Source organism: Vitis riparia, chromosome 14 (assembly GCF_004353265.1).
Source record: "Vitis riparia cultivar Riparia Gloire de Montpellier isolate 1030 chromosome 14, EGFV_Vit.rip_1.0, whole genome shotgun sequence".
NCBI lineage: Eukaryota > Viridiplantae > Streptophyta > Magnoliopsida > Vitales > Vitaceae > Vitis > Vitis riparia.
Genome location: NC_048444.1, coordinates 1,722,979 through 1,745,009, shown reverse-complemented (window position 1 = coordinate 1,745,009; position 22,031 = coordinate 1,722,979). Strand labels below are relative to the sequence as shown.

Genomic DNA, 22,031 nt, shown 5'->3' with positions numbered 1-22,031 from the left:
TTCGCCATTCGGGCTGTAGGGACAGGCTTGGAACCGCGAGGGCGTGACTGCGGTATCTATAGAATCTCTGTGGAGGGCCGGCTCACTGTAGGCTGTACCTTTACTCTGGTCATCGTTGTCCTTAAAGTACGCGACTCCAAATGAGCAACATCAAAGGTATAAAATCATCACATCTTTAAAAATTATTTTTAAGATTTTTGAAATTTGAGATGGTAAAAATATTTTAATACCTTAATTTTTTAAAAATCATTATTTTCTTTAAGTTTTTGAGGATGAAATTTTAGTTCAAAATTCTATACCATGCCCATTGAGATGATGAAAATCAACTTCCAAAATTGAATGATTCATAAACTGATATGTACTATTTTTTCACTATGATAACATCATTTTTCTTTTCTCATGTTGCACTATGACTTTATTTCTATGTAAGTAAGTAATATAGCTAATTTTATTTATTATCATATATAATTATTTATTTTTACTTTCTTATTATGATGTTTGGTGAGATTTGGGTAACAGGTTAATGATGTGAGCTTATTAAGGAATGGTGTTTGGTGAGGATATGTTAACATCCTTTTTAGTTGGTATAAAAAAGATACAACTAATCACATCATATCATTTCGTATCTTTTTATTAATGATCTTTTATTTTTTTCAACCTCTCTCTTAATCTAATAATTTTAGGTTATATTTGGTTTTTAAAAAATTTGGGAGAAAATATAAAAAATAAAAATAAAAAGAAAAAGTTAATAGAAAAAAATAAATAAAATTGATTCAAAGCCAATAAATTATTTTATATATATATTTTAAATTCATTATATAAAGATTAAATAATTTTAAAATGCATATATTTTTAAATCATTTAAATTATTTTTTATTTTTTTTATATATATTTTTCATATTATTTTTCTTTTTTTAATACTTTTTAAGATTGATATTTATTTTCTACCAATATCCTTGCATGTTCACCAAACATGATTCGACATTTGAATATAAAAAATATATATGAATAAAACACTAAAAAGTCTTATGATCACATGGGGCATGAAACTTTTGTAGTGTTAGGTCATTTGCCATGTACTCAAGGTTTTGGATGACCCACATGTTATTAGGACTTGGAAGCAAGAAAATGGGCTTGATGTGATTAATGTTATGTTCTTCCTTGTTTGAGTGAGACTACTACTGCAAACAGTGAATGATAAATAAAAGCTAATTATTTTGTTATACCTTCAAGTAGAATTTAGCTTGGGTTCGTTCAAATAATATAAGACCAAATGGTTCCTCTTGTAATTTTCTTTAAAAGCAAGGAGGGTTGTGCAGCATCAAACTCAGATATAGGGGAATTCTACTGTTAGTCGATCAAATGATGTTGAAAATATTAATAATTCAAAGTTGAAAATAAAAGGAGTGTAGACAAGCGGGTGTCAATCACACTAATTACCCATCAGAATCTGAAAAAAATTAGAGAAAAAATAATAATAAAAAAAAGGCAAGATCGTGACCAATTGTCTTGATGTTATTAACAGATAACGGAGTGACTGTTTTATGTAAGATATTTAGGACCACAAGAAATCAGATTATTGTAAAAGAGGAGAGAAGAGAAGATAACCATGTATGCATACTGGGGTCCATTAATCTTTGAGTAAACCATAGAATCAAAATAGAGGTGGACCAAAAACCAAACGGTGGTCATGGCTTGTATGGTCTTATGGCCCCTCCACAGCTGCCATGAACCACATTTTTGAGATTTTGGATCTGTTTTGCTCAGTTAATACTGTGCCACAATAAATACGGAGATATCCTTTATCTTCTGTGCTTGACAAAGATAATGCCTTGTTAACAACAAAAATAAAAGGTGAAACAATCTTAGAAGCTCAAGGTAAACAGCAGGTAAAGTTTCTTACCTTATTTCCTAATTTACCTGCGTGTGCCCTCTTTTTCTTTGCTTCTGCAGGCTCCTCCCATGGCTTCATCCACTTTCAATGGATGATTGAGACCTGAGGTTCATGTAAAGATGGAAAATAATGATCCGCTAGTGATATAATGTAAAGAAAACAGTAATATATCCTTATTCATGAACATATATCATCAGAGTTCACTGTGAGCTCTGGGATCTCCTGGGTGCACGACATGTAGCATTGGTTCCAGATCCTGTTTAGGGCCCTATTGAAGTTTACACTTTGAGCTTGGCAGCTTCATTCAAGTAGCAGCCTAGAGGGCAATAGGACCCGGCAACGAGTTCACCATTTTCATTTTTAACATATGCCTTAAATACCAAGAGAAGACATGCTTTCTCCACGATGTTTCTTCAGGTTTCTACTAGGTCTAATGTGTATCAAATCTGAAGTTCTTGTACCCCAATTGAAGCAGTTTGGGTTGAGTGCCTCAACATATGAATTGTCAAATGAAATGTCCAAGGGAAGACAGTTGTCTTGACCATCTACAAGAATTTGAGAAAAAGAAAAATTCTTTTTAATGTTTCTCTTTCCAAATATGAATTGGGCAAGGGAAATGGAAAATCACTCTTGCTATCCCTGTATTATTACATGTTCATTTATCCAAACCGATCAAACCTTGGAGACTTACAGCTGTGGAGAAAAGGGAAAAAAAATCAGGACTATGATACTGAAGGTGTTAATGAGCAGAGTTGGTGACAAGCGTTCCAATTGGCGCATCAAGAAAATGCTTCCAACATGAACTCATGAATTGTGATCTTCATGGCTAGGAAAAGGAAAAGGTGTATTTCATTGCTGTAGTTGGAAATGTCTTTTATTTTATCTAGAGTTCGTCTGTTTCTTCCCAGCAACTTCAACATACCATGACTTCCATGCTTCCACGTAATGTCCAAATAGGTCACTGATAGCTGCCACACCATCATCAATAAAACCTTTCAACAGTTCAGTTGCTGGAGAGATTATATGTGAAACATAATTAAGTGCATTTAACATGCGAAAGATATGTATCATCTAGAGAACCACATGAAAAGCATGAAAAGAAGAACCTCAGGCATACAATCTGGTGCAAAAACCCAAGAAAAGTTAGGAGTATTGAGTAATTAATAGAGTAATGGGGTTGAGAAGATTGCAGCTATACAAGCAATGACGTCCAAGTGACCTCTAGAACAGATTCTATGATATCCCACATCGGATATAAGAAAAAGTTTCTGACTATATATGTATAGGCACCATGTAAATGCATTTTAAAACCGTGAGAGCCCCTTAAACTCAAAGTGGACAATATTTATATGATTGAGAACGGATCATTACAAATGTTATTAAAGTCGATCCCCGATTATGGTGTAAGGGTTTGTATGGCCTTGTGAAAGGTGTTTGTTTGTTTGGCCTCATAATTATATGAAACACAATAAGGACATTGTGTCTACGTGAGGGGGTGAGAGAGGGGTTTGTAATATCTCACATCAAATAGGAGAAAAAGTTCCTATAGACATATTTTAAAGCCTTAAGAGCTTAAAACGGATAATATCTACACAGTTGAGAGTGAATTGTTATGGATTTACAATGTAGTTTTAAATCTTTCAAAGATGCAAAGAGTAGGAAAGCTAATTGAGAAAAAATAAATGATGTTTCCAATGGAACAATAGAATAGCTAAAAGCTGAAGAGAGTTTCTTTTACTGAAAGCATTGTAAGCCACTTGCAGTGATTGTTAAGCATTTTCAACACATTGAATACTGTCAATGCTTGAATTTCCCCACTTGACATTGCGGTCAAGTAAAAAAATATTACCACTAATTTACTGTGCATAATTTGAAAAGGTAGGTCATTAAGAATTTTAGAATGAAATTGAGGTTAAGGTACCTTGATTCCGATACTGAGGACGAAAGGTAGAAGCCAGGCTCTCCCAGTCCTGTGTAGGTTTCATGATTTTATTTGCAGAGTCTCCTACTCCAGGAGCAGATGCAGGAGTGAATGGGCCAAATACAAACCCCTTTGAGCTATGTTTTGAATTCTGCTCCAATCCATCCCCATTGTTTTCCAAATCACCAGGTTTCATATGCAATGGCATATTTATATTCTGGTTTGACTTCCAATCGGTTGAAGAATCCTCCTTATTTCTCTTCAAACTATAGTTTGTAACATCAGTCCCGAACACTCTCTTCTTAGGCTGTTGGACATCCATAGCAGTAGCAGATGCGTTCTTGAGTTTTCCTTTTACTCCCAGCCACCTAAATGCTGGTTTTCTGCTCTCTGGGTGAGGGGTCTGCAAAACTATAACTAATTAGAGGAAAGAAAAGATGGATGATTCCTAATCAAGCTCCTCTGATTCACCATCAAAGAATTTCAAGAATATATTTTACCTTCTCTATTAGGTTCATGGAAGATAACACATTGGCTATGTCATACAGGCGTCTAACTTTTGCTGCAGAATTATCTTAGAAAGACAATTTCAGTCAAAGTATAAGGCACTTTCTTGCATTCCTCTACTAAAAAGATCAAATTATAAAGGATGATGGGAATGTAATTACTTCTCATAGCTGTTGAATTGTGTCCATCACCCAATAAAGCCATTGCAGCACAATCTAAGGAGATCAAATCTGCCTAAAGAAAAGAAATAAAGGGATATGAATTGACCAAAAAACAATTTAAAGTTTGTAACAAATAAATAATTTAAACGCTTGACTTACATCCGAGCAAAGGAAAAGCTTGATAAAATTCTGTGTAAGAAGCCCAAGAGATTTCTCTCTTCTGTTATCTGAACAAATAAAATAAATGTGTAAGGAGCTGACAATTCCAATCTTGGTTCACAAAGTCATTTTTGCCAAAATGGAGCTCAATCTCAAACACTCATGTTCTATCCAGATCTTATAAGTATTAGGAAAAGGGGAAAAACAATAGCCTTGTTTGGTTTGCCATGGAAAATGCTAAAAAAAATGCTTGAAGTTGTTTAAAAACACACATTTTCTGATTTTTTATTGTATGTATAGAAGATGAACAAAAGCGAAGGACTAGACAAAAAGTTTGAACATATTTTTTATTTTTTTCAGTTTTTCTTTTCTTTTCTTTTTCCTTCTCTTCACACCTTTTGTGATCCAAACAAAAGGTTAACATACATGAAAAGAATACCTGATGTTGCAAGTATCTTACTCCATAAAATCAAATGATAAATCAAGGTGGAAAGAGAAAGTACCATTTTTTGATAATCCAGAAGATCTGTCTTGCCCATCAGATTTTGAATTGGAAGACCCACCCTCTTCTATGTCATCTAGAGACTAGTGAAAAAGGTGAAACTTAATAAAATAGGCACACATAAAGAGATTAGTAAACCCTCTGTTTGGTTGCCAAGAAAAGGGAAGATTGTATTGCCTTGGACTTTTTTTTTTTTTGGATGGGCACAGGAAAAGTGCCTAACAAAGAAAGGTGCTCCCAATGTACACCAGTGGTATACAAAAGACTTAAAAAAGATAAAAAAAAAAAAAAGCCAGTGAGCAAGATAGCCCACAAAACAACCTATCCATTCACAATTTAGGCTATCTAAAATATTCAACATTGTGGCCATGTCCATCCCATTGCATCCTGAGATCACTACAACAAGGATTTCAAAAAAGCCTCCTTCAGTCTGATCTGACATCTCTTCCTCGGAATATCCTTCAATTATGCTCTTTCCAAATGCACCAAAATAAACATTACGGAACCATGCACCAAACCTTCCTTTGCCTTTTCTCCATCCCCTTGGCCTTCCACCCTAGGAGAAGGTTTTTCACTGTGTTTGGAAACACCCATTTCAACCCGAAGATTGCTAAAATAAGATTCCACAACTTTTTAGCCCTGTTAGCGACTTAGAATATGACTTGCTGTTTCTTCACTATTTTTGCAAAGGCTACAACTATTTTCCATCTCAAGGATATCAATTGTTAGAATCTTTCTCCAAACTGCTTTCCATGCAAAAAATAGATTCTTAATGGAGCATGAAACCTCCAAATTTCCTTACCTAGGAACATCTCTTTACTCCCACCACATAAATAACTATAGTGGGACTTAACACAAAATTTCCCTTCCTATCTTCTTTACACTGTAAGTTGTCCATTCCTACTCCTTGCACTCTCACTAAATGAATGAACTTGAAGAAGTGAACCATCTCATTCATTTCCCAATCTTGCAAGTACCTTTTGAACCAAACAGTCCAATAGCATTCATACCATTTCTAACTTGGATAGTTGTATCGATCTTGAAATCATTCCATCCATAAACCTACTCCAAAAGGCACTCTCACCTCCAGGGTGCTTCATTTCCCAGCCATTGTCTTCAACTTTAACTAACATTAAAAAATTAAAAATTTGATTCTATGGTCTAGTTCAGTAGAAGCTTTTAAGTTTCAATTGGATAAAAGGCAATGAAAAATATCAGACTCTTATTTGGTTTGTCATGCATAAAATGGAAGGAAAATAAGATAATGAAAATTATTTTAAAACTTAAATATGTTTAAACATGTTTTATTTTCTTCACCTTTTTTTCCTTTCTTTTTTCTCATTGCTTTTTCCCTCCGACTTCCCTCCTTACTTTACAAGACTCAAATAAAGACTTACTGTTTCAAATCCCAATTAATAATTTTTTTTTTTTTTTAAATGTAACACCCAACCTTTTGCCTTCTATTTCTTCCCACAGTTTCTCCGCAACCAAACACAACATCGTAGAGAAAAAAAAAATACACGATCCAAAAGAACCTACTTTTGCAAAATTGCAGCAGTCTGAGATATTGAAGTTCTCTCTCAAACCCTCCTCCTGTAAACAGATCAAAACACAAAAGACAACAAAATTTCAAAAATTCCTACGACTATGCTCATTGAAATGTGAGATAAAACTGACAAATAAAATTTACCTTGAGCTCCTCCAAAGCCCTAGGAATTGCCCCAAAACCCTTCCACGAATACTGATTCTTGGCTTTCCTCGCTAAAATCTGATAAAATAAAAACACAGTTAAAATCTACAGTGCAACAATCTAAACAGAAACCAACAAGAAAAGCAAACAAAACTCTTACACCGACACTCTCTAAGATATTGACAATATCATAAATCCTTCGCCGCTCAACTCCTGCAAGCTCAGTCCGATTCAGTAAAAACAATCTAAACCATGATACCACATTAAAAAAAAAAAAAAATTAGGGTAAGACCTGACCTAATCGGCTTGCAGCATCGTCGAGTCCGATCGATTCGACGTCCTCCCGGTCGTACAAGCTCAAAAAGCTGCACGAAAAATCATCATGAGGAAAATATTGACAAGATCTAGAGGCAGAGAGATAAGGGTGGAGAGAGTACTTGGTGCACAAGAGGCCAAGGGATTTCTCTTTCCGACTGTAGAAGCACTGTGCTTTGGGATCATTTTCCCGAGAAACAAACGACGACATTCCAGTAGCTGGTTCAAGAATCAATCTTTTAGTGAGATTATTGTAAAAAGAGATACCGTTAAAATTGGGAGGAGGGTTATAGAATTTTGGCGGGTTTGAAAATTCAAAGAAGATTTCCGATCTGAACCTCGCAGTTTTCGGCGAGAGGGATAGAGAAAAACAGAGGGCGGCGCGGTAATTCAAATTGGGAAATTGAGGAGCAGTTAGACTTTTTTTTTTCTTTTCCAAAAAAAAAAAAGCACTTTTCTAACTCAAAAATGACATTCGACAAACTTCCCCGCTAAAATGGTTTTTCAAGAATTTATTTTGAAATTAGACTTTTTTAATAACAAATTTAAGATATTTTTACTTATTTTTCATAGAGTATTAACAGTAATTAAAAATACAAAATTACTTTAAAATTTTTTACATGAAACTATTTTTTTTTTTCATTTAATTTCTTAAACAAAATTTTATTCTTGAAAATAATTAAAAAGACAATTTTTTTTTTTTACAATTTTCATTAAAACTTTTCAAACAAATTGTTTATGTCTTTTATCTTTGGGAGAATTATGTTTTAGGGGTAGATGGACCCACAAATTAAAAGGTCCGTGTAACTCTTCAAATTGAGTTGAAGGATATGAAATAATAATGGACAAATATACCCTTTAAGAACACATATAAAATATTTTATAAAATTAAGTTAAATAATTTTTTTTCAAAAATGCTAAATTAAATAAAAGTGGTTTTCAAAAATATTAAATTAATTTTTTTTTCAAAAATATTAAATTAAATAAAACTATTTTTAAAAAATATTAAATTAAATAATTTTTTAAAATAGTTAAATAATTTTTTTCAAAAATATTAAATTAAATAAAACTATTTTTAAAAAATATTAAATTAAATAAAAGTATTTTTTTAAATATTAAATTACATAAAAGTATTTTTTTTAAATATTAGGTTAAATCAAAAATATTTTTAAAAAATATTAAATTAAATAAAAGTATTTTTCAAAAATATTAATTTTTTTTTCAAAATCAACAAAGAGCATTTTTGAAAATGCTGAAGAATAATATCTTTCAACTCAATTTTCATACTTTCATTGAGTCTTGGGCTCAATTTGAAGAGTTACACGGACCTTTTGTTAATTTGGGGTCCATCTACCCTTAAAACATAATTCTCCCATCATCATCTTTACCCATATTACAAACGTATTTAAATGCATTAATTATTTATTAATTTACATTTTATCCTCACCAAAGCCTTCTTTGTTGCTTATTTACTTAAATTATATTAGGCTATGTTTGATTCAAACAAAATATAAAAAATAAAATAATTAATTTAATTTTTTTTATATGAGAAAATCATATTTTTTAATATTTTTTTCTTTTTCTAATACTTTTTTTGAAACCGAACATAGCGTTTATACTTGTAAATAAGTTTAAAGGACTAATATTTATTATTATTATTTCCTCAATTATTTCTGTTAATTACATCGAGTTCTATAATTATTGTTTAATCTGCTGCTCTTATCGGTGGTTAAATCCTAATTGGATTTATTGTTTGGTATTAGCTCCCTTTTTTTAAGTCTATTGATGGTGCATCTAATGCACCATTTAGGCTACTAACCATACCATTTTTGTGCTTTTCAGAGTTGAGACAAAAACACCGTTGAATGGATGTAAATTTCACCCCATTTTCTCTATTGATGGTGCAATAGTTGTATGCTCCACGTTTTCCTTCAGATTTTCTCTACTATGTCAATCCGCATACCTGCAAATCATCTTCTAAATTTTGTCCTTAAAATCCTCTATTTGTGTTAGATTTATTCATGATTTTATTTATTTTTTATATAAATAAATTTTATTTTTATTTTTAAATATTTATCAATAATTATACTAGAAGTATAAATGATTAATTGATTAAAAAAATATGAAAACATTCCAAATTTGTAAAACTAACCTCCCTTACAACTTAAAAAGTAACCAATTTTTAACATAAATATCCTTTAATATTTTTATTATTTATATATGTGTTTTAAAATAAATGGTTATTTTTGCAAGAAAAAAATAAGGGTATTTTTGTCAAAAATGAATATTTTTTAGGTTAAAAAAATGTGAAAGGTTAAATTTCCAAAATGAAAAAGATTTCATACCTTTGAATTAGTTATCCCAAGTCTAAAAGACTATAAATTATAAAAAGATAAAAGAGAAAAATTGGAAAGATAATTATGATGAATTTCAATTATTAACATATTAAAAATCTAGATGACGATAAAAACTAGATGCATATGCAATTTAATTTATATTTTATCCGATATAGTTGTAACATTTTTATTATTAAAAAATTTATTTTCAAATATTAAATTAATGATATTTTTTTAATCTCGTTTTTAAAGTCATCATTATAAATTTTGATTTAAAGAATTTATTTCAAAAGACACTCATTTTGTTCTAACATGTTCCATCAAGAGAATAAGACTCTTAACTCGTTGGTGCAAAAGACACTCAAATGTTTTAGCCACTCGGTCCTTTGGGTACTAGCCTAGTAGGCGACCAGTGTGATCTGACCTATTTGTATTTGCCTTTGGTGGGAGTCTCTTGTCCAAACCTCGTCGCTGTTGTAGATGACAGATAATACTATTCCCCAGAGAACCAAAATCCCTCGGACGCCCAAGCTGTTCCGCAGTTTCCATCTAACAAATGGATGTTTCCAGTCGTTAGCAAAGTAAGGCTGGTCACCTTGGGTTCACGTTTCTCACCCATTTCCCAGCTAGGCTTGTGAAAACCGCGGCATTGTGCCCATCATAGTTACTTGCGGAGATTGATAACAAAAATTGATAGACTGGCATAAAAGCATATATTCGCATCCTAGGTCATCGGAGCTTATCAACAAAAGCTCCGTATATGTTTGCAGAAGATGAAAAGCAAAACATCTATAATATAGATTGCTCAGAGGAAACCACAAACTTGATTGTCAGAAAATTTCATTCCGCATTCTTCATGCCATTGTCAAACTTATTTTTCTACCTGTATGAATTGAGTCTTATTCTCTGAATTGTGCCACTGGAAACTGATGATGCCTTGCTAAGTCTCTCAGACATTTGCGCAGATAGCATTAACTACTGGAAGTACATGCACATGAACATGAGCATGAAGCATGCTGACTTCTGACCTAGGAAATGGAATTTTTTGCTAAACTTACAACCGAAATGAAGTGACAAATAAGGTCTCTACCCAAGTGGTGCATGCAAAGGAGAAAGAGGACTTTCTTGGGTGACATCGTTTTGGAATAAGTAAGAATATAAACAATTGGCTGTGAAGAGAACAATGTACTCGTCTATCAAGGTTTTTAGAAGCATGCCAAGGATGATTTTACATACATCAACAGTGGAGTTAGCAACTTGTTTTCTACCACTAACAGTGCATGGCCTGCACAAAGATTTAAAACAATTGAAGTAATTCTTGATGCAGAACTGTCAAAAGCTGAATGCACTTGACACTCCAGAAAAAGACCGCCAAACACATTTTCCAAACCAGGGACAAAAAAAGGATGGAGAAAATCAAAATCATTCAGGTATTCATAATAAACAGAAATAGTAGAACAAGAGAAAAATGAAAGAAAAAGCATTTAATCAATTCTCACTTCTTTCACCTCTAAGATTTGGGAACCACACTGACTAATACAATAAAAGTATTCAACATTATACCAAAATAAAATATTGACGAATGCTAACAAACTTAGCTCTTCATCAGGCTAAATGCTAACAATCTATGGGTCCACTGTAGTAACCTGTTGCCACTCACCATCAACTGCTTCTTTCCATAATGTCACATTATTGTTTCCATCAGCCACAGCCAATAGGTTTCCAGTCAGCGACCATGAGACCCTCCAAACTGGGGTCTTGAAATCCTTCAAAACTTTACCCTCCCATTGATCACCTTCCTTGGCCACAGTCCATATTACAACTGTTCCATCCTGTGAAGCACTTGCAATTGTGGACTTTGGAAGCCCCAAATTGGGTGCCCAAGCCACATCCCTTACCCAATCTGTATGCATCTGAAGAGCAGGGAAACAGTCCATCTTCCAATTCCCGTTGTATAGCTTCCACACCTTCACAGTATTATCACAGCCACCAGAAACCAGCTTCTGAACAGGATCCAGCAGACCAGATCCAACCAGAGCACCAGGAGCCATTGATGGGGCCCATGAAACTGAGGTTACTCCAACAGGGTGAGCTTGATCTATCTTTGTGGTGTCCCAAGTGCCATCAGACCTAGCAGTGAAGACAGAGATATTCCCATCAGAGGACCCACAAGCCAAGCAGAGGCCAAGTTCATGAGGTGCCCAAGCAATGGAGTTGACAGATGATTTATGATCACTGAAAACATGAGCTTGTGTCCACTCATTTTGATTTCCTTCCTTCCAGATTATCACTCGGCCATCATAGGAACAAGAAGCAAGGATTGATCCAAACTTGGGGTGTGCCCAAACAACCTGCCAAACAGGGCCTTGATGACCACTCAAAGTAGCAAGGTGTTGTGAAGCATTATTGCTAACACCGATTATCTTAATGGTGGTATCAGATGAAGCTGTTGCCACTCTCTTTCCATAGTAATCCATGGCAACATCATGGACTGTGTCCTGGTGACCTGTTTCGATCTTCTGTGAAGGCATCTTTCCTGATATCCCTTTTGGTTATCACTATAATTCACCTTTGCAACTTCCTTCAGCTCAGCTTCTTGGGTTCCTTCTCTTGAACTCCTAAGTTTTGTAGGTTGAGAACAAAAAATACCATTACCAATTGATTGGCAACAGGTTGATTTAACTTCCAAACTATTTTAAAACACACAACTTAGTAAAAGCAAAGCTCAAAAGAACAATTTAGGTGGGATTTGGATATGCTTCCTATTTTTTATTTTTAAAAATAGAAATTTCCATACAAGATATAAGAACTCTCATACAAAAAACAAAACTTTATCTTGTATTCTTGAAAATTCTTTTCAAAATTTTAAAAATTTAAGGAAGTGATTTTACTTCCTTAGATTTAAATTTTTTTTAGTGTTTTCAAGTACACAAGGTCTCTACCTAGTTTTTGTATAAGAATTCCTACATTTTATATGAGAATTCACATTTTTTTAAAAATAAATAAGTAAATAAATGCATCCAAAACATGCACTTAGTTTTTTCTTTTTTCTCTTTTTTTTTTTTTTTTTTTGACAAGTAAATAAAATATGCAGATACCACACAGATATAAACAAAGTATACACTAAATAAATTGTAAACAAGAGCCATTACAAAAAATTTCTATCTACCACCACCACATATTATAAGAGAGAAAAAAATTGTTAAGACATTCGCATGTGCTTGAAAATCCTAGATTCTTAACACTGGCCTGCACACTATGTATTGACTCTTGTGCACCAATAAATTAGTTGCACCAACAAACTAATCTGGCAAATGATTATGGTTATTCATTAATAACAGCAGCATACACCATTAAACTTGACTCACTACCCATTTGACTTTACTCAATACTTCAAAGCATAAATTTGGTTGGACTTGTAAAAAAAATTATACATTTGGTTGGAAAGAAATTGATTTCTTCAGAAAAAACTGTAAAAATTAAGCGTTCAGACGATTGCCCAAAATCATCCAAAAGAGACAAATCACAAAAAGGTCATAACATTATCAAAATTAGGAGAATCTAGAATAAAGCTGTGTTTGTTTTTGCAGAACTGAATTTGATTTGGAATAGTAATATAATTTGTAAATACTACTCTCACTGGGGATTTTATTTGTGGATTCATGGCCTCCACAATCTAACTCCAATTCCAAATCCGTTAGCGCATAAGAAACAAAACTTTAATTTGCAGGTCCAGATCAATGCACCCTATTCTTACACATTTTTGCAACCAAACACATTCTAAGAAAGAGGCTTGAATAAAAAACCATATATCACATTCTAATCATCCAAACACGTCTCCTTCAGTTAACATCAACTTTTTTGAACCAAACAAATTAAACTTTAAAAAAAATCAATTCGCCCAAGTAAATGAATAGACGCAATGCATTTTAAAGCTGAAAATTTAATTGCACATAGTTATTTGGAATCAAACAATTTCCTATGGACATACAATCACACAGTTCTTCTATCCTTCATCTATACCAGAATTTCTAAATATGTCCTTTCAAAATGAATCCGAATCGAGTGCGAATCGTAAAACGATGCATCTAAGATAGATCTAGACGCCAAACGAATAGATCTGGGAAATTTCAATTTGATCCAAAATAATCTCCCCAAATCAAAGGAGGAAAAACTGAGAACACGTGAGGATGCGCATCCATATTATGGCGCCATACAACCAAGGATCAAATTAAAAACCCTATATAACAATTTTTGTTGGAATTTAAATCATAACATCGAAATAGATTGTGAGAACCGTGCCTGCGAGTACCTGATTGGATCTGAGAGCCTAACTTCAGATGAGAAAGCTCGAACGCTCCCTCTTTCTCTCTCGCCGAGCTTAGCTTTCGTGGTCGGAGGAAAGGTCTCTGGATTTATTTCTCTTTTCCGCTCTTGGCGGTTGTTTGGATGCAGGCGTTATTGTATCTTGGGTTGGGACGCACACGTGATGGCCCTTGCAGGGAGGTGCTCTTGGGCTTGACCAGTTTTTGGGCCAGAAAAAATTTAAGAACGTGGGGTTAAAGTTCCAATTGAATTGGACTTGGCCCAATGTTCAGCGATGGGATCATATTCAAAAAAAAAAAAAAAAAAAAAAAAAAAAGACGGAGGAAAAAACAAGGGTTTTATGGGGAAACACAAGAGGAAGAAACATCCTTGTTTTTATTGGTGGTGGATCATGACAAGTAGAGAAACTATCCAATTAAGAAAAAAAAAAAAAAAGATTTTGAGTCACTAATTTAAGGAAATATAGAAAAAAGAATCGGGGATTTCGTAAATCAGTTATTTTTATCTATTTAAAAATATTATAATATATATATATATATTTTTATAAATCAGATAATTATTTTTTGAAATATATTTTTACTTGATAATATTAACTAAATTTATCAAAAAAATAATTTTCCATTTTAATTTGCTAAAAGTACTTTACAATAAATATATTATAAATTTAGAAATAAAATCTTTTTAATTCTTTAATTAATAATGATTTTATATTCTGTATTATTTAAATCCACTCATCTTTTCATCTCTTTTTAATAAAATTAAATATTTTTTTTACTTCACATCAACAATAAAATAAAAATTTTAAAAATTAAAAATACAATTAAAACTAAAATACTTAAAAATTAAATATAATTAAAATAAAAACTTAAAAAATTTAAAAATAAAATATTGACTCTTATCGTATTTCCAGCTCTTTTTCGATACTTATATTTTTAACTTTAAAGTTTTTTTTTTTTATAGTTTTAACTATATTTTTAATTTTTTACATTTCTTATTGTAAAAAAAAATATTAATTGATGTTATTAACATGCCAAATAAAAATATCATTTTATGAAATAATTATCTAATTAATGAAAAAATGAATGTAGTTTTGATTGGAAACCCTCCTATTTAGTAGCAATACAAGATAATATCAAGTCTAATGATATAAATAATAAAAAAATAAATTAAAATTATAATTAAACTCCAAAGGATTCTTGACAATATGAATCTATAACTTCAGACATTTCTTTTGGTTCCCTCTTTGATGAGGTCTAATAACGAATGCAACTAAAATAATCATTCGCTTATATTTTGTTTGGTTGCTGTTAAGGGGGTGGTGGTATTGTTCATCAAGAAGTTTCATCAGGTAAGGAAGTTTCATTCCTTGTCATTTGTTCTTCCATTGATTTTGTCATCCACCATTCACTCTGCATTTCTTAATGATTGGTTTTACCTTTGAAAATTTTCTAAAGATTCCTACAAATCTTCCTGCAAAAGCCAATTTTCATCATTTTGTCTCAACTTGTATTATGTATTTTTCGTATTTAGCTGGAATCTTTTCCAAAAATATTGCATTATAATTTGCAAATTAAAAAGAACAAAAAAAGAAAAAGAAAATTCTAAATTTCTAGTATTAGGAAACAGGAAGCATTAGAGTGGACTTTCATATTCATATCCTGAGAAATTTAATGATGGACACAGATTTAATTTGAAGATTGTTGGAGTGCAGAAAATGGAAAGGTAAAAGCGGGGTTGAGGGGGTGTTTACCTTGACTTGGAAGAAGCCCTGGAAGCAAAGTCGGTCCTTTTTTGGGGTCTGGATCCTGGAGTGAGGTAGCTGAGTTTTTTAATGGCGTTCTCTTCTCGGCGTGGAGGATGGGCTCACTCTTTGCTTCCCTCTTCCAATTCCAAATCCAAGCTACCCAGAAAGGCTCGCAAGAGGACCTTCCTCAAGGACTTCTTCTTGGCCAACTTTTTCACAATCGGCCTCTCGCTCTCCCTCATCTTCCTCCTCTTTATCACCTTCCGATACGGGGTCCCCAAGCCCCTGGCCTTCAAATCAAGCAACTCTCGCCTGCCCAAGCTCAGAAAACAGGGTCCCAGGAAGCCCATTTCGCCGGAGGTCGCGGGTTCGGGGGCTGCGGTTGATATCACCACCAAGGATTTGTATGATAAGATCGAGTTCTTGGATAAGGATGGTGGGCCGTGGAAGCAAGGTTGGGTAGTGAATTACAAAGGGAACGAGTGGGATTCGGAGAAATTGAAGATTTTTGTAGTGCCGCATTCGCATAACGATCCGGGTTGGAAGCTCACAGTCGAAGAGTACTACGATCGGCAGTCGCGCCATATACTTGATACCATCGTCGAGACGCTTTCCAAGGTGGGTCTTCGGTATAATTTTCTGATCTTACAATTTCTGGGTCTTTGTTGAGTTGGATTGAAATTAATTGAGCAAATGATGATTTTGCGCTGAATGTTGCCGGTCTTTAACGAGCTTTCCTGAAACAAGCTTAGTGAAGTGATGATTATGATTGTTTTTTCCTCTTTGGTTTGGGGTTTACGATGTCTTTGTAACTGAATTTTTATTAGCTTTTATGTTTCTTTCTATGATTTGTTTTAGTTAATTAGCCAACTTGTTGCTGTTACATTGGTTTTAAATTAGAATTGGATTGGTTGCTGGGAAAATGTATGGGAAGAAGAGAAATAGAAGGTTGATAAGCATTAAAAAGTCACTAAATTGAACTACTTGGATCACTGGAGTTAAGTTTGTCATTTCTCATGTTCTTTCCTTGTTTTTCTGAGTAACCAAACAGAGCACGGAGCAGAAGGGAACATGGATAAATCATTTATGTTTTGTATCATTGGCTTGTGGAACATAGGAATAATTAGATTTTATCTGTTTAAAAAATGGTAGAATTTTTGCTTGTTTATGAGAAAGTTGTTTGGAGAGTACACAGAGGCCTGATGTTACTCAGGATTGTTTTGGGTGGATGTGTAGGATGCTCGCCGCAAGTTTATATGGGAAGAGATGTCTTATCTGGAGAGATGGTGGAGGGATGCCTCTGATACTAGAAAAGAAGCCTTCACCAATCTGGTCAAGAATGGGCAATTAGAAATTGTTGGAGGTGGATGGGTGATGAATGATGAGGTAAATCTTTTTGGCCTTTATAAGCTTATTTTCTGTCAATTGCTACTAAAAAACACTTGATATTCCTGTGCTAGCTAAATTTGTAACTTCGTTCTGAGTTTTATTTGAACTTCTCCACAATTTTTTCTCCTTCAAGCTTTGTATTTACGTCAGTGAGATGCTTGTTTCTTGGTTCATCATTATCAGATCATGGGAAAGTTCTATAGATCATAGTATGGCATGGAATGAGTTTGTAATATGCCAAGGCTGGTTTCTGCACTAAATTTGATTCCCAATCTTTTGGTTGGATTTGGCTAGTTATGGTACTGCTTTGAAGAATTCTTGTTCAAAATTTCACTATATTCTGGTTGAGCAGTCTATTCTCCAGGAAATCATTGTCCCCTCAACTCCCCTCTAAATTTTAGTTGTTGAGTTTACTAGTTTACTGGTTAGCACTGATTCTAGTCATCAAATTAAGCAAGGAAACAAATGTGTTTATTGACAGAAAACTTTTGCAGAAAGATAAAAATTGAACTATAAAATAAGACTAGTCTGTTAATCTAATTCCAGGCTATGCTTTCACTGCTCTTGAAATATGAATTAACTGCAAAAAAATTTCATTCTGAGAAACCTAACTCATCAAGTCTGTGATTCACTTTCTTTTTGCAGGCTAATTCGCATTATTTTGCCATAATTGAGCAGGTATACCATACACTCTATTTCAGCTCTTTTAGTAGTACATATTTCTTGTTTTTTATTGGTTGTTTGTTCAGCATTATTCTTGTGGCTGTGTTTAACAGCCAAATCCATCTATCAAAAAACTATTAGGCATTGAATTTGAATTTGCTGTCCATGTGATTCATTGACGTTTCTTAAGGTTCCTAAGCTTGATAGTCCCTCAACATATTGTTGGAATAAGTAACTAACTCAGTTGTTCTGCTTGTAAGTTGAAATGTTAATATCATAAGAAGAGTGGAGCAGAATCTGAATTGCGATCCTAGATAAGAAGATGCATGGGACATTAGGATGGTTATGAATGAATTTGTAAATTCGAGATAGAAAGGTATCAATGTAGTTTTGGTGCACTTATGTTTTCTTAGTGATCTTTGGTGGAGTTCTAGGATTTATTTTGGTTGAGGTCTCTGTTTGTTTCATCTTTATGTTGAAAATATGTTAATGATATGCATCCTTGTTCTTTTATATGTTCACCCTTTCACTTACCCAAAAAAGAAAAAATTGTTAATGATATTATATAGTGTGTTTTAAGTTAGTCATTTGGATTTGTGCATGATCTAAAGGATGTTAGGCAATTTTGACTGCATACACACTGATGCATGCACCTACAAACATTCACACATTCACATTTGGGCACAATGGGAACAGACTGCTTACAGTTCCGTATGAGCTAATTTTCCCTGGTTCAAATTCAATGGTCAAGGGAATTGCCCCCTTTTGTTCTTTATAGTCAAATCTCATTTGCTCATCTTCTTTTGAATTCTTTTTGTTTGTTAGCACTTAATGCTGATAATCTACAAGATTAAGATCTTTTAGTATCTATTTCCTGGGTAGCTCTGAAAGTTCTTAATTTGTATAGATTCTATCCTATCACCCTGTCATTCACGCATCAGGTATGTGGTTAAATGATGCTTTCATGTGCAAGTCAGATATCCTCTTTTTTTTTTTGGTTTTAAATTGGTTTATTGTATTGAATTCATACAACAATCAATGAGGTTACTAGTCTGTATTATCTGTTTCCTAGGCAGCTCTCAAATTCTTAATTCATTGGTGATTCCCCCATCTGATCTTTGTCTGATTTATATCTCAGATTACAGAGGGAAATATGTGGTTAAAGGACACCATTGGGGTTGTTCCTAAAAATTCTTGGGCAATAGATCCATTTGGTTACTCTCCGACCATGGCTTATCTTCTTCGTCGCATGGGCTTTGAAAACATGCTTATCCAGAGGACCCACTATGAGCTGAAGAAAGAGCTTTCTTGGCACAAGAATTTGGAGTACATATGGCGTCAGAGCTGGGATGCTGAGGAATCCACAGATATTTTTGTCCATATGATGCCCTTCTATTCATATGATGTTCCACATACTTGTGGACCCGAGCCTGCTATCTGTTGTCAGTTTGACTTTGCTCGAATGCGTGGCTTTATGTATGAACTCTGTCCATGGGGGCAACATCCAGTAGAGACCAACCAGGAAAATGTGCAAGAGAGAGCACTGAAACTACTAGATCAATATAAGAAGAAATCAACACTATACCGGACAAATACACTGCTTGTTCCTCTGGGAGATGATTTTCGTTATATCAGCATCGATGAAGCAGAAGCTCAGTTTAGGAATTACCAGCTGTTATTTGATTATATTAATTCTAATCCCAGTCTAAATGCAGAAGCCAAGTTTGGTACTTTGGAAGACTATTTCCATACACTACGGGAGGAGGCTGATAGAATAAATTATTCACGTCCTGGTGAGATTGGCTCTGGCCAGGTTGGAGGTTTTCCTTCACTCTCAGGTGACTTCTTTACATATGCTGATAGACAACATGACTATTGGAGTGGCTATTATGTATCAAGACCTTTCTTCAAGGCTGTTGATCGGGTGCTGGAGCAGACATTACGAGCTACAGAAATGCTGATAGCTTTATTGCTAGGACACTGCCATAGAGCTCAATGTGAAAGGTTGCCAACTGGCTTTGCCTACAAGTTGACTGCAGCAAGAAGAAACTTAGCTCTTTTCCAGCATCATGATGGGGTAACTGGCACTGCTAAGGATCATGTGGTTGAGGATTATGGAACTCGGATGCATACATCTTTGCAGGACTTGCAAATTTTCATGTCTAAAGCTATAGAAGTACTGCTTGGAATCCGTCATGAAAAATCTGATCAGACCACAGCCCAGTTTGAGCCAGCACAGCTAAGATCCAAATATGATATCCAGCCAACTCACAGAGCAATTAGCCCTCCAGAAGGAAGTGCTCAGTCTGTGGTATTTTTTAATCCATTGGAGCAAACAAGGAATGAGGTTGTGATGGTTGTGGTTAATCGGCCAGATGTAACTGTTTTGGCTTCCAACTGGACATGTGTTAAAAGCCAAGTTTCCCCTGAGTGGCAACATGATAAAAGCAAGATTTTCACTGGGAGGCATCGTGTCCATTGGAAAGCTTCTGTTCCTGCCATGGGATTGGAAACATATTACATTGCTGTCGGATATGTTGGATGTGAGAAAGCCAAACAAGCAAAACTTAAATTTGCCACAAAGTCCAATCATTTGCCTTGCCCTGCACCATATGCTTGCTCAAAGTTAGAAGGTGACACAGCAGAAATCCAAAATCGGCATCAAACACTCACCTTTGATGTTAAGCTTGGTTTGTTGCAGAAAATAAGCCACAAGGATGGTTCGCAAAGTGTTGTGGGTGAAGACATAAGCATGTATTCTAGTTGGGGAAGTGGGGCTTATCTATTCAAGCCCACTGGTGATGCTCAGCCTATTATCAAAAGTGGTGGTCAACTGGTGATTTCTGATGGCCCTCTGATGCAGGAAGTTTTTTCTTATCCAAAGACAACTGTAGAAAAGACCCCCATCTCTCACAGCACCCGCATATATAATGGAGAAAAGAATAGCATACAGGAATTTGTAGTTGAGAAGGAATATCATGTTGAGCTTATTGGTCAGGATTTCAATGACAAGGAATTGATAGTAAGATACAAGACAGACATTGATAACAAAAGGATCTTTTACTCTGATCTAAATGGCTTTCAAATGAGCAGGAGGGAAACCTATGATAAGATTCCTCTGCAGGGGAATTACTATCCAATGCCTTCTTTGGCATTCATGCAAGGATCCAATGGTCAACGGTTTTCTGTACATACCCGACAGTCCTTGGGTGCAGCAAGCCTTAAAAATGGTTGGTTGGAGATTATGCTTGACCGCCGTTTATTGAGAGATGATGAACGTGGCCTTGGGCAAGGAGTAATGGATAACCGTCCGATGAATGTAGTTTTCCACATCCTAGTGGAATCCAACATTTCCTCCACTTCAAATCCAGTTTCCAACCCTCTTCCACTAGACCCCTCTCTTCTCTCTCATAGTGTAGGTGCTCATCTGAACTATCCCTTGCACGCATTCATTGCCAAGAAACCACAGGAAACAGCGGTGCAACAGCCTTCAAGATCCTTCTCTCCTTTAACTGCTTCCTTACCATGTGACCTGCATGTTGTGACCTTCAAGGTCCCTCGGCCGTCAAAATACCCTCTGCAGCCCCCTGAAGACCCCAGATTTATTCTGATGTTGCAAAGGCGAAAGTGGGATTCTTCCTACTGTAGAAAGGGCAGGTCACAATGCACACGTATAGCCGACGAGCCTGTTAATCTGTTCTCCATGTTCAAGGGGCTTACGGTGTTGAATGCCAGAGCAACTTCTCTAAACCTCTTGCATGAGGACACAGAGATGCTTGGGTACAGTGAAAAGGTTGGAGAAGCTGCTCAGGAGGGTCCAGTGCTTATCTCTCCCATGGAAATACAGGCTTACAAATTGGAACTGCGTCCCTAACAAATGTATACGACAGTCTTATCGTATCGCCCTTCCTCATGGTGGCTGAGTGAGCTGGGGTTAGTGGCCAAAAAGACCCTGTTTCTTCAAATCCTCATCAAATAATTGTGGAATTGGCTTACCGCCCTCAGGCCAGTGACAATATGTTGAAGCAGCAAGATAATTATCAGTAGAATGTTGTACAAGTTCTTCAAATAGTTGAGGTTCAGTGACCTTCGCTTTTTCTTTTTGTTTGATATACAACCACTGTCTTTAAATCAAGCGATGGGAAAACCCTTTTTTTTGGTGAGTCATTGTTGGAGTTGGGAGGATTGTAGCATCAGTGTCAGTAGTTTCCAGAAAACACTAAAACATCATACCATTATAATGTTTTGAGTATATATTCTCTGCATATAATTTTTAGCTTCAAAAACAAACATTAACAGGCACTAGCGGTGGCTAAAGACTTAAGCACGTATCGGCATTATTTATGAAGAGTTGATTTGATTCTTATCCATTTATAATAAGTTGTGGGAAGAAATCCAGTCATACTCTCTATTTCATCTTGAAA

The 22,031-nt window shown here is 34.7% G+C and overlaps 3 protein-coding genes across 7 annotated transcripts; 1 reads left to right on the top strand and 2 right to left on the bottom strand.

Annotated features, from left to right (window-relative positions):
- Positions 1-1,497: 1,497 nt before the first annotated feature.
- Positions 1,498-7,536, bottom strand: LOC117929617 (E2F transcription factor-like E2FF). Of its 3 annotated transcripts, XR_004653781.1 has the most exons (12): positions 7,272-7,536; positions 7,132-7,199; positions 6,995-7,047; positions 6,835-6,912; positions 6,684-6,737; positions 5,146-5,227; positions 4,643-4,710; positions 4,484-4,556; positions 4,316-4,389; positions 3,816-4,218; positions 1,904-2,862; positions 1,498-1,809 (listed from the first exon to the last, which is right to left on the bottom strand). XR_004653781.1 is itself a non-coding variant. In XM_034849958.1 (11 exons), the coding sequence occupies exons 1-11, from the start codon at positions 7,358-7,360 to the stop codon at positions 2,774-2,776; spliced, it is 1,131 nt and encodes a 376-aa protein (XP_034705849.1). In that variant the 5' UTR covers positions 7,361-7,536; the 3' UTR covers positions 1,498-2,773. The 3 variants fall into 3 exon arrangements, 2 of the variants coding, with proteins under 2 accessions (XP_034705849.1, XP_034705850.1); XM_034849958.1 differs by having other exon boundaries at positions 1,498-2,862; XM_034849959.1 differs by having other exon boundaries at positions 1,498-2,862; positions 4,316-4,377.
- Positions 7,537-10,892: 3,356 nt separating this feature from the next.
- LOC117930982 (protein transport protein SEC13 homolog B) lies at positions 10,893-13,904 on the bottom strand. The gene is made up of 2 exons (XM_034851813.1): positions 13,798-13,904; positions 10,893-12,103 (listed from the first exon to the last, which is right to left on the bottom strand). Exon 2 carries the CDS (start codon positions 12,014-12,016, stop codon positions 11,111-11,113), a length of 906 nt encoding a protein of 301 aa, XP_034707704.1. The 5' UTR covers positions 12,017-12,103; positions 13,798-13,904; the 3' UTR covers positions 10,893-11,110.
- A 1,178-nt stretch (positions 13,905-15,082) lies between these two features.
- On the top strand, positions 15,083-21,872 carry LOC117929602 (alpha-mannosidase 2). 3 transcript variants are annotated; one of them, XM_034849937.1, is made up of 5 exons: positions 15,083-15,159; positions 15,523-16,173; positions 16,792-16,941; positions 17,590-17,622; positions 18,746-21,872. In XM_034849937.1, exons 2-5 carry the CDS (start codon positions 15,643-15,645, stop codon positions 21,479-21,481), a joined length of 3,450 nt encoding a protein of 1,149 aa, XP_034705828.1. In that variant the 5' UTR covers positions 15,083-15,159; positions 15,523-15,642; the 3' UTR covers positions 21,482-21,872. The 3 variants fall into 3 exon arrangements, with proteins under 3 accessions (XP_034705828.1, XP_034705826.1, XP_034705825.1); XM_034849935.1 differs by having other exon boundaries at positions 15,090-15,159; positions 15,495-16,173; XM_034849934.1 differs by lacking the exon at positions 15,083-15,159 and having other exon boundaries at positions 15,473-16,173.
- The last annotated feature ends 159 nt before the right edge of the window (positions 21,873-22,031 follow it).

Coding starts and splice junctions, on each gene's coding strand:
- LOC117929617 (XM_034849958.1), bottom strand. CDS start 7,360: ATGTCGTCGTTTGTTTCTCGGGAAAATGATCCCAAAGCACAGTGCTTC. Junction 4,390..4,483: donor CAATTCAACAGCTATGAGAA/GTAATTACATTC, acceptor TGTCTTTCTAAG/ATAATTCTGCAGCAAAAGTT. Junction 2,863..3,815: donor TCCTCAGTATCGGAATCAAG/GTACCTTAACCT, acceptor ATGGTGTGGCAG/CTATCAGTGACCTATTTGGA.
- LOC117930982 (XM_034851813.1), bottom strand. CDS start 12,016: ATGCCTTCACAGAAGATCGAAACAGGTCACCAGGACACAGTCCATGAT.
- LOC117929602 (XM_034849937.1), top strand. CDS start 15,643: ATGGCGTTCTCTTCTCGGCGTGGAGGATGGGCTCACTCTTTGCTTCCC. Junction 16,942..17,589: donor GATGGGTGATGAATGATGAG/GTAAATCTTTTT, acceptor TTCTTTTTGCAG/GCTAATTCGCATTATTTTGC. Junction 17,623..18,745: donor ATTTTGCCATAATTGAGCAG/GTATACCATACA, acceptor TTTATATCTCAG/ATTACAGAGGGAAATATGTG.